Source organism: Rhamphochromis sp. 'chilingali' (genome assembly GCF_963969265.1).
Source record: "Rhamphochromis sp. 'chilingali' genome assembly, chromosome: 19".
Lineage (NCBI taxonomy): Eukaryota > Metazoa > Chordata > Actinopteri > Cichliformes > Cichlidae > Rhamphochromis > Rhamphochromis sp. 'chilingali'.
The window spans coordinates 19,529,760-19,541,717 of NC_137946.1; the positions used below are offsets into that span (position 1 = coordinate 19,529,760).

At 43.8% G+C, this 11,958-nt stretch overlaps 1 protein-coding gene across 1 annotated transcript; it reads right to left on the minus strand.

Moving 5' to 3' along the window:
• Positions 1 to 630: 630 nt before the first annotated feature.
• On the minus strand, positions 631 to 1,221 carry LOC308387091 (claudin-4-like; the record flags this gene model as incomplete). Its single annotated transcript, XM_080866982.1, has 1 exon — positions 631 to 1,221. The coding sequence occupies one exon, from the start codon at positions 1,219 to 1,221 to the stop codon at positions 631 to 633; it is 591 nt and encodes a 196-aa protein (XP_080723108.1).
• Between the last annotated feature and the right edge of the window lie 10,737 nt (positions 1,222 to 11,958).

An 11,958-nucleotide genomic window follows, 5' to 3' on the forward strand; every position in this document is an offset into this window, starting at 1 on the left:
GATTGCCCGCTTAAAGATAACCGGTGCCCTAATGAGCCGTTTTAACAAAAACAAAACAAAAACAAGCAAACAAACAAAAAAAAGACACAAAAAAGAGATGCAAAAGATTATTTTACATGCTCAGAAATATTATTTTCATTTGAGATCAATTTTACTTGTAAACAATCAATCAAATATATTTATATTAAGAACGAAAAAACAATTCCATGATCATCAATTTTGAGTCAATTTAATAAAGAGATGGTAATGAAAGATATAACATAGACTTAAACCAGTGGATACATAGTCAGAAATCATAGCAGTTTACCAAAAAAAGTAAAGTCTGTCTCCACGCAACAGAGTAAATAACAAAAAGAATAAATGGAAAAAAAAATAGGAAAGGTGGTTATAATGGTGTAGGATACCTCAAAATACATTCAGAAGCAAGTTACACAATCAAATTGTAAAGATTTCTATCCATTTTAATCTGATTTTATACTTTGTTAATCTACTCATTCCACTGACAAACTCAAGGTGAAAACTTTCATAAAACCTTTTTCTTATTTCCAAAAAACTGCTCGATGTATGAAAATAGGCCTTATTTTAAAAGCGATAAGTAAGGCCTTGCTTACACAGAGTTGGAGTAATGTTCTACTCAGTTCCATTTCTGCGGAAAAAGGAGCTGCATACGAGGCCTCCTCCCAGGAACAGAAGGACGGTGGTGAACCAGCCAATGTAGAGCGCGGCTCCCAACTCCATCTTTTTAAGTACCCCATGATCAGGACCATAAGTAGACTGGGTAGGATGAAAATGATCATTGATGGTGTTGGTGGTCCAGCTGACTGGGATGAGAAAAAAGAAGCCTGCAATGAGGAAGGCAATTCCAGAAGTCAGAGCCATTTTGCTCCTTTGCCTTTCGTCTGGCACAAAGTTCATAAAATTCCTCCCAGCCACACCAAGCAGGATCCCAAGGACCTCAATGAAAATGGCAGTGATGATGAGTCCTCTGGCAGCCTTCATGTCTTCAGGTAACAGCATATATTCGTACCCCATGCACTGCATTTGACCTGTTGGTGAGATCGCACATCTCTTCCATAAACCCTCCACAATGCACATGAGCATTTCTAAATCTTTGAAGGCTGTCATGATTCTCCATGTGGGGAGAGCACAGCTTATGATGCTTCCCACGAAGGCGATGCAGGCCAAAGCCAGGCCTAGAAGCTGTCTTTCGCAAGCCACCATAATGAAGCTCTGTGACTCTCTCCAAGGACCAAAGATGATGTGTTCAAAGGAGGTCACACATTTATCTGAAGAGCTCAGAAGGAAGTGGTTATTGTTTGGTTTTTTTACTCGGAATTTGACTGTGGCTTCTACTTTAACTGTGAAAATGCAAGTAGTATTTGATTGGATCATACTAAATATGAATTATGAAAAATGCTACATCGTCATTACAATTATAGTTGTATTGTTAACTTTTTAATATTTAGAACTTCATGACAAACTAGTCACTAAGTAAGTTAATTCAGTGCAAATAAAGAAAATGTGTTCATTATCACCAGTGTTGGGTAAGTTACTTTAAAAAAGTAACTTAGTTACATTACTAGTTACTTCTCTCAAAAGTAACTCAGTTACTTCAAGTTACTCGTTACTTTCAAAGTAACTAGTTACTAGGGAAAGTAACCTGCACAGTTACCAGCTGTCAGCTACCTAAAAAAGGATCCTGGGGTTATTTGTCTCTCAGAAACAGTTCATAACTTCCCTTCAACTCATTCATGTCACCTAAAACAGCTGTGTGAAGGACCAAAAAGCTCTCCAGAGAGTGATCCGTACAGCAGAACGCTGCTGCAGAGTTGCTCTCCCCCCGCTTCAGGACACCTACACCAGGAGATGCCGGACTAGAGCAGCGCAGATACTGAAGGACCCGTCCCATCCTGGCAACAAACTGTTCCAACTTCTGCAATCTGGTAGAAGGTTCTGCATCATCCGGGCAAGGACAGAGAGACTCAAGAGGAGCTTCTATCCCCAAGCCATCCGGGCCCTAAACACACACACCCGCCTTCTCACATCATCTATAATTGACTGAGTCAGGACTCTTCCAGACACTAAACCAAGGCACAATGTACATTTCAATTCCTTTAATTTTAAATATGTTTATATTGTCTATCCTGTAAAATAGTCAGATGTCTATTCATATTAATGTACAGAATGCACCTGCTTGCTGCTACTACTGCACATTCACCCAATGTATATACTACACACATATATATATATATAAAACACCCAGCACGCCCCTGTGGGCGGTTTATCCTTCAAGCTCGGGTCCTCTACCAGAGGCCTGGGAGCTTGAGGGTCCTGCGCAGTATCTTAGCTGTTCCCAGGACTGCGCTCTTCTGGACAGAGATCTCCGATGTTATTCCCGGGATCTGCTGGAGCCACTCGCCTAGCTTGGGAGTCACCGCACCTAGTGCTCCGATTACCACGGGGACCACCGTTACCTTCACCCTCCACATCCTCTCGAGCTCTTCTCTGAGCCCTTGGTATTTCTCCAGCTTCTCGTGTTCCTTCTTCCTGATATTGCTGTCATTCGGAACCGCTACATCGATCACTATGGCCGTCTTCTTCTGTTTGTCTACCACCACTATGTCCGGTTGGTTAGCCACCACCATTTTGTCCGTCTGTATCTGGAAGTCCCACAGGATCTTAGCTCGGTCATTCTCCACCACCCTTGGGGGCATCTCCCATTTTGACCTCGGGACTTCCAGGTTATACTCGGCACAGATGTTCCTGTACACTATGCCGGCCACTTGGTTATGGCGTTCCATGTATGCCTTGCCTGCTAGCATCTTGCACCCTGCTGTTATGTGCTGGATTGTCTCTGGGGCATCTTTACACAGCCTGCACCTGGGGTCTTGCCTGGTGTGATAGACCCCAGCCTCTATGGATCTTGTACTCAGAGCTTGTTCTTGTGCTGCCACGATTAGTGCCTCTGTGCTGTCTTTCAGTCCAGCTTTGTCCAGCCACTGGTAGGATTTCTGGATATCAGCCACCTCCTCTATCTGCCGGTGGTACATACCGTGCAGGGGCCTGTCCTTCCATGATGGTTCCTCGTCTCCCTCCTCTTTCTTGGGTTTCTGCTGCCTGAGGTATTCACTGAGCACTCGGTCAGTTGGGGCCATCTTCCCAATGTATTCTTGGATGTTCGTTGTCTCATCCTGGACTGTGGTGCTGACACTCACCAGTCCCCGGCCCCCTTCCTTCCGCTTAGCGTACAGCCTCAGGGTGCTGGACTTGGGGTGAAACCCTCCATGCATGGTGAGGAGCTTTCTTGTCTTGATGTCAGTGGCTTCTATCTCCTCCTTTGGCCAGCCTATTACCCCAGCAGGGTACCTGATCACGGGCAGGGCGTACGTGTTGATGGCCCGGATCTTGTTCTTACCATTCAGCTGACTCCTCAGGACTTGCCTGACCCTCTGCAGGTACTTGGTGGTTGCAGCCTTTCTAGCGGCCTCTTCATGGTTCCCATTTGCCTGTGGGATCCCCAGGTACTTGTAACTGTTCAATCCCCTCAGTTCTGACTACCTTCCCTCTCTTTGTTACCATCCGACTACACTTCTCCAGTCCGAACGACATTCCAATGTCATTGCTGTATAGCCTGGTAGTGTGGATCAGTGAATCGATGTCTCGTTCACTCTTGGCATACAGCTTCATGTCATCCATGTACAGGAGGTGGCTGACAACTGCTCCGTTCCGTAGTCGATATCCGTAGCCAGTCTTGTTAATGATCTCACTGAGGGGGTTCAGGCCTATGCAGAACAGCAGTGGGGACAGAGCATCTCCTTGGTAGATCCCGCACTTGATGGTGACTTGTGCTATGGGCTTGGAGTTGGCCTCTAGTGTTGTACGCCACATCCCCATTGAGTTCCTGATGAAGGCTCTCAGGGTCCTGTTGATCTTATATAGTTCTAGGCATTCCAGTATCCAGCTGTGGGGCATTGAGTCATAGGCCTTCTTGTAATCAATCCAGGCAGTGCACAGGTTGGTCAGTCTGGTCTTGCAGTCTCGGCTGACTGTTCTGTCTACCAGTAGCTGGTGTTTTGCGCCTCTGGTATTCTTGCCAATTCCTTTCTGTGTCCCACTCATGTATTGACCCATGTGCCTGTTCATCTTAGCCGATATGATGCCTGACAGGAGCTTCCATGTAGTACTGAGGCAGGTTATTGGTCGGTAGTTGGAGGGGACCGGTCCCTTCTTGGGGTCCTTGGGGATCAGGACCGTCCGACCTTCGGTTAGCCATTCCGGGTGTCTCTCGTTAACTAGCAGCTGGTTCATTTGTGCTGCCAGACGCTCGTGGAGTGCAGTCAGCTTCTTTAGCCAGTAGGCATGAACCATGTCGGGCCCTGGTGCTGTCCAACTCTTCATACTGGAGACCCTTTCTTGGATATCTGCCACTGTGATGGTTACTGGACCCTGTTCAGGGAGGTCGCTGTGGTCTGCCCTCAGATCCACTAGCCACTGAGCATTGCCGTTATGGGTTGCGTCCTTCTCCCATATGCTCTTCAGTATTGCTCCGTCTCCAGCCTTAGTGGTGCTGTTCTCTTATTATTGTTCCCTTGCCACTGAGAGTACACCTTTGCTGGTTCTGTGGAGAACAGCTGGTTTATTCTCCTGCCTTCTATCTCTCTGGTGTACCTCCTCAAGCGGCTGGCCAAGGCTGTGAGTCTTTGCTTGGCAGTTTAAAGGCCTCAGGTATGGACAGCTTGCTGTATTTCTTATGCACCTTCTTTGTCGCACCTTTCTGCAACTCCTCCTTGCCGTAGCATTTGTGTTGTACCTCGTCAATCTCTAGCTGTGAGAGCAGTCCCTTCTTTCGAATGTTGGAACACTGGGCTACTAGTTGTTTCGCCGTCATTGTGGATGTTGGGTATCGAAGAATCATAGGTCCCTCATCCTATTCATGTAGCCCCTTCCGCCGGGGTTACTTGCGTAGTAGCATTCCAACAACGCCCTGTTTTCGTCTCTTGCCCACCGATGCCTTCTTGTTCCAGTAGCCCACTTTTCGTCAGGGTGCCCTGGTTCCTCAACACCTGACGCGGACCTTGTTGATCCGGGCGACGTCCGAGCCGGCATGCCTTCATATTTATCTGTCTCGCTCATGTCTGCGGTAGGCTCGCTTAGCCTACATACTAGAAATTAATATTAAATAAATTCTAACAAGAGCTGATCCCAACACTGATTATCACTGAAATGTGTGAGATTTATTCAAAGCAGATAGTAACATAGAGTTTCCAGGAAGAATTTATATCTTTCAGAGTGACTTTATTGATGGTTGAGGGTCAACTTGTTGAAAAAAAGTTTTGAACAATAAAGTGTGTTTCATGGAGAGTGGCCAAAAGTTCCCTGGCTAGATGCTGATTTTGATTCCTAAGCAAAAAGTGCAGCCTAGCCTTGCTCAAAGCCCATAGAAAATGTAAACCAAGTACACCAATGTAACTTTCTGAGTGTATTGGCAAACCTGGGCTATATTTTTCATGGGATTTCGCTTTGCTGCATGATCATCAGACAAGCAATCATCTGTGGGCCAGTGGATTTTGTAACATAAGATTTTACTGTGACGGTGCTGACTAGTTATGATTTGGTGGTCTTTCTGAAAAAAGGTCTGAATAAAAAACTGAATAAAAAGGAATCTGATTTGTGAAATCAGGGGCTTTTGCATGCAATGTGTGCAAATGTGTGTGAATAAGAACCACATGTGATCCTCTTTGCTCCAGTTTCACTGTGGCAACATGAAATGCTCAGAACAATCATTAATCTTTTTAATTTCTTTTATTTTTTTTCTCCTTGTTTGTACTATTTATTGTTGTATGTTACTTGTAATCTTTATGTTTATGTTTTACTAAGAGTTTTCTTCTTTCATTTCCCTCCGGAATTCCCCTCTGTGCCCCTCTGTGTCTCTCTACGTGAGTGTGGTTTTGGTTCCTCTTTCTGTTTGTTTGATTCCTTCCTTCCTTTTAAACGTTAGACCCACATGTAACTTACAAAGACCTGAGTCTTTGTCAGGTTGTCAATGTTTTCTCATGCTGATGTGAAACGTGGGGGGAAAAGGGTTAAGAAAAAAATGAGTATTGTTGAAAAGCCATCTTTTTTGATGCAAGTTTTATATTAATGTTACTGTCAGACATTATTGAGGTGATAATTCAGTCCAGTATTGGCTAAATTACTTGTTTATTCCCTTCATTCATCACTGGTTTTAACTAAAAGCTTTTATTAATGCAGAGCATTGTTATCAGTGGAGGACTGCAGCAGTGAAGACAATTCATGAATCAACACGCTGAGCTGAAGTTAGCTACCCCATAAAAGTGGTCAACTTTAAGAAGAAATAAGTCTAAATCTTATGAAATTAGAGAAACTTTGGGTTAGTATCTTTCCCAGGAAAAATGCAAAATGCATGCAGACTGAGAGCAGGCAGGGATCAAACCACCAACTTTCCAGCTCCAGTAGAATTTGGCATATCAACATTACAAATAAAAATAATAATAATAATTATAAAAGTGCAACTTACATTACAAATAAGTAAAGTTTGTACAACAATACAACATGTTTGGTTTCCTGCATGTGTTTTCCAGAATCCATTTTGTTGTCAAATTTCATTACATTGTGCATTAGGTGCAAATTATAGATTTATGTATCGACTTCCTTGTATGGACGCTGGCGAAATCAGAGTCTACAGACAGACCAAAATGTTTCGGTCACAAGACTCTGAGAAATATTATCAATTGGACCTTTAAATCCCCCCCACCACCAACCCCGCATGCAATTTTGTGCATCCCCCAACCAATTGACACAGATTACCTGTCTAAGAATCTGATTTCACTGTTAGACTGTCAGACCTACCTACTTGTCTTGAAGAAGAACTCACTCATAAGCTAACTCTTAACTTAAGAATGCGACTTTCAATGCTGCTGAAACAGTAAAATTTAATTCAGTTGTTCAGGAACATCAATTTTCAAGGCAGTCGGTCAAAAAAAAAAAAGAGTTAAAGAGATCTAACCGTCTAGAATTAAATATTCAGCAGCAGTGCAAAGATCATTGGAGAGCATATACACAGACCTTCTCCAACACGCTGTATGAAAAGTGGAGTTTGCTAATTACATGTGATGTGTGCAATTCCTTCTTTTGCTTTCTGAGTCTGCTGCTTCAAAGTCTTCTTACCCAAACACTTAGGACCATGACAGGTGGTCAGGACTTAAGACACAGAAAAGTGGAATTTGGACAATAGCATGAGGCTACACCTTTTTGGGAGGCTTAGCATAACAGAAGAGTTGGAAGAAGGCTATCAAATTATCAGAATAAAGCACAACAAAAAAATCACATCATGTCTAGACTCATAGTAGTAGAAGATACTTGCCCCAGTTTGACTTGTGTTGAAGTGTTTATGTTTATTTAAAATTTGTATAAATATTTATGTTTCAAAGGGTTTTGTTTTTCCATAGTAAACATTTAAAAAATATTTGTGCTGATTTAAGATTTGTGCTTTTTTTCTCTGACCTCTAAGATGCTTTACATTGTTTGACCTGTCGTTCACTCGCCAGCCAGCTAGCCCTGGTTTAGAAACACAATCAGGTACTAGGTCGCCTGTCCAATCAACAGGATGTATTACTCCTGTCATGGGCCTGGGTCTGGGGACCCATGGTTCATGTGTGCGTTATGGACTTCTGTACTTTTGCAGGTCTGTTTTGGGACTGGCAGTCCCCGCTGGTTTACCGACCATGTTTATTTGTTGTGTCCTAAGATAAGATAAAATAAGATAAGATAAGATAAGATAACCTTTATTAGTCCCACAAATGGGAAATTTGTTTTGTCACAGCAGGAAGTGGACAGTGCAAAAGTTATATAGCAAAAATTAGAATACAATAAGAATAAAATACTGTACACAACTGTACAGAATAGAATAAAATAAAATACTATATACAGTAGAATAAATATAATAAAATATACAATAGGATAAAAATAGAATACAAATGCTTTATACAACTGAGTAAAAATACAACTTTGTCAGAAAAAGAGTATTGCACTGGGGTACGAGCTGGCCCTGCAGATCAGCCTGTTCAGTCTCTTCCTGTCCCCGACAGAGATGTTGCCACCCCAGCAGACCACACCATAAAAGATGGCTGAGGCCACCACAGAGTCATAGAAGGTCTTCAGGAGTGGGCCCTCTACTCCAAACGACCTGAGTCTCCGCAACAGGTACAGTCTGCTCTGCCCTTTCCTGTAGAGGGCGTCTGGATTATGAGTCCAGTCCAGTTTGTTGTTCAGATGAACACCAAGGTACCTGTAGCTGTCCACAGCCTCAATGTCCATACCTTGGATGTTCAGTGGTTGCAGTGGATGATGTTTGTGCCTGCGGAAGTCTACCACCAGCTCCTTGGTTTTACTGGTGTTGATGTGGAGGTAGTTCAGCTGGCACCAGTCCACAAAGTCTTGGATCAGTCCTCTGTACTCCTTATCATCCCCATCAGTGATGAGGCCGACTATTGCAGAGTCATCAGAGAACTTCTGCAGGAAGCACTGGGTGGAGTTGTGGGAGAAGTCTGCAGTGTAGATGGTGAAGAGGAACGGAGCCAGAACCGTTCCCTGTGGGGCCCCCGTACTGCAGATGACCCTGTCCGACACACAGCCCTGAGTTCTCACATACTGTGATCGGTTGGTGAGGTAGTCCAAAATCCAGGTAGTGAGGTGATGGTCCACTCCAGAGTTCTCCAGCTTGTCCTTCAGGACCGAGGGAAGAATAGTGTTGAAGGCACTGGAGAAATCAAAGAACATGATTCTCACAGTGCTTCCAGCGGTCTCCAGGTGTGCGAGGGAACGATGTAGGAGGTGAATGACGACATCATCTGCTCCAATGCCAGGCTGGTAGGCAAACTGAAGTGGGTCCAGTGATGAGCTCACCAGGTGCCGAAGCTGAGCCAGGACCAGGGTCTTCATCAGGTGGGATGTCAGAGCCACTGGCCTATAGCTGTTGAGGTCCTTGGGGCGAGAAGTCTTTGGCACTGGTACAACACAGGAGGTTTTCCAGAGCTGTGGAACTATCCCCAGCCTCAGGCTCAGGTTTAAGAGGTGCTCCATCACCCCACACAGTTGGTCCCTGCAGGACCTGACAACCCTTGAGCTGATGCCATCTGGGCCCGCTGCCTTCTTGGCTTTAATCCTCCTCAGTTCCCTCCTAACCTGGGCGGTTGAGAGAGACAGGCTGGAGCCTTGTGTTGAATGTGTATTGGATGCTGTTATTGGGGGTGGGGAGGAGTGAGCAGGGTGAGTAGAGGAGGTGTGAAGTGTCTGAGGTGTCAGAGGTGGAACAGCAGTAGTGGGGGTGGGTGAGTCTGCAGCCGATGTTGGAGACTGCCTCATGGATGAATCAAATCTGTTGTAGAAATGATTTCGTTCATTTGCCCACCTCACATCCCTCCCAGGCAGAGAGTTCTGATGTTTGTGGCCTGAGATGGTTCTGAGGCCTCTCCAGACTTCGCCAACGTTGTTTGGGCAGGTAGTACGGACGCATGCTAACGGCTAACAGCTCAATGTCTCTGCTGCAGAGTTGTTCTTTCACTGTGGGTTAGGGTAGGGTCCCCCTCCTTTCCTCTTACCGCTGTCTCTTGTCTTGTCTGCTCACGGCAGCTGGGATCCCATGATGCTACAATACCAGTACTCCCTCTGTGACCAGGTTAGCGACGTGAGCTCATCCATCTTATTGGGCAAAGATCTTACGTTTCCAATAATTACAGAAGGAAGAGATGGTCGATAACGTCTCCTTCTCCTCATGTTCTCTGTCTGTGTTCTGGTCTCTCTGCAAGTCTGGGCCCAGAGAGTGGTGTCCCTGTCATGGGGCTTGTTGCACCTGGAACGCTATCACACACCTGCAGCTGATCAGCCTCATCTCAGGAGCAGTCTTACCAGAGTGGCTGAGCACCTCTCAGTGCTGGATCATTGCAAGACTTCCGGTTAGTTTCTCAGCAAGTCAGCTGAAAGGGTGAGTCTGCCACTATTGTAGACTTTCAAACAGCTGCCTATGTGAACATATGGCTTCAAAATAATCACTTTTACTTTTTCTATGTTATGACAACTATCATAACTATCATTTTGGATAGGCCTTTGCCATCTCAAGTTTAGCTTGATATGGAATTTGCTTTGTCTTGGTCTATCTCCTTGATAACACTGTGACCATGTTTGCCCTCTTTTTTGGAAAATTTTGGCTGTTTCTGATTCTCGGCCAAGCTTCTTTAGCAGTGAATTCACAAAATTTCACAATTATTCAATTTCACTTCCTGTGCTTTCTGTAAGACTCTGAGTAATAGATTTTTTATAAACACAATTATGTCCCATTTCATTCACCACAAATAACTATCTGACTGAATAGTTTTCTTATCAGATATAAAAATAAAATGAGTTGCAAAATATAAAAGCAAAATTTCCCCGCCTGGGCTGCCTTGCACCTCTGTTTCAACGTGTGACCCCGCCCCTCCTTCGGACAGTCGTTGATGAGTGCACTAACATACCTGTATGTTGCTGTTTTAATGAGTGTTTGATAGAAAAAGACAGTCGCATGATAGGTGAGTCCTAGTAAATAATTTTCCAGTACGTGTACGTTACACATGCTATTTTTTAAAATTATGATTATTTTGCTAGCTATCAAACTCGCTGGAGCAATGATTGAAATGCACTGAGTGTGATGCAGTATGGCAGTGCTATTATGGAATATGTTGTGAACTTAGCTAACATTACTTAGCAGTAATATGAGTTACTTTGCTCAAGTGAAAGCTTTAAACATTAGCCCGATACATAACTAGCCTACTTAAGGCTTTCTGATTAACCCTCTGGGGTCGACGGGCCCAGAGTCTCCATTTCAACTTGGGTCGAATGTGCAGACTTCACAAAAAAAACAGCTAAACATGAGAGGTTTTTAGACAAAGTTTGTGTTCTCCATTCTTTAAGCACCAGTTCGAGTACCGTTTAAGCACTGGTACCGTTTCAAAAGTACCGTTTTGGCACCAGTATTGGGTAAAACCTAAACGATACTCATCCCTAGTGTTATCAAGACAATAATTCTTAAGAACACAAGTTAATAAATGTGCAATTACTAAGAGTTGTGTGGTTTTTATTTGTCTACTGTCACTTTTGATTTCCTTTGCCTTAAGGATTACAAGTATCCAGGCTCAGGAGAGGGAGTCAGTGGGAAGCCCACTGCTGCTACTTGGCCCATCGCAGCCACTTAAAAATGTTATTGTTTGGCTTTTTTCAGTATTTTATTTGTTCCCGAGTAAATCGGTCTGGCTGAGATTAAAGTTATAGTTTTTACACAGCTGAATAAACGTCAAGCAGACAACTGATTATCAGAAGTGTGAGACGCTCGAGAATATACTCCGGTGTCCTGTTATATTTTAGAGCACGGAGCAGACGGCTGAGTTTATTAAACTCCACCGAAACAATCTGCAAATTTCATTAAAATTTAATAAACTATCATCTTGTCTTTATTTTTAGTTAGCACATATCTTAAACACTTAAAGCTGTAAGCTAATGATAGTTATATAAGAGCAGATGCATGCTGGTGCTATAAGCTGTACGCTTTACGTCCAATGGATGCATGATATGATTAGTCGACTACAAGGCTGGACTGGGACAAAAAATCGGCCCGGGCATTTTGACTAGAGACCGGCCCACCAGGATAAATGTGACGTCATTCAGTGGTAAAATCGCAAAGGATTCTGGGAACTCGTGGCAAGCGGTACTAGCGCACGCAGGCTTTCAATTGAACTCAGTTACACAGCGATAAAAAGAAACCCAAAAAATGGCAAGAAGCTCTTGTATTATTAACTGCAATAGCCAGTCGCATGACAGCCACGGGAAGCCGACGGGTAAAGAGATCGTTTTTTTTTTTTATCGGATTAAGTCGTTGAAGAGAAATTTTTTAAGCCATGTTTCCGAAGT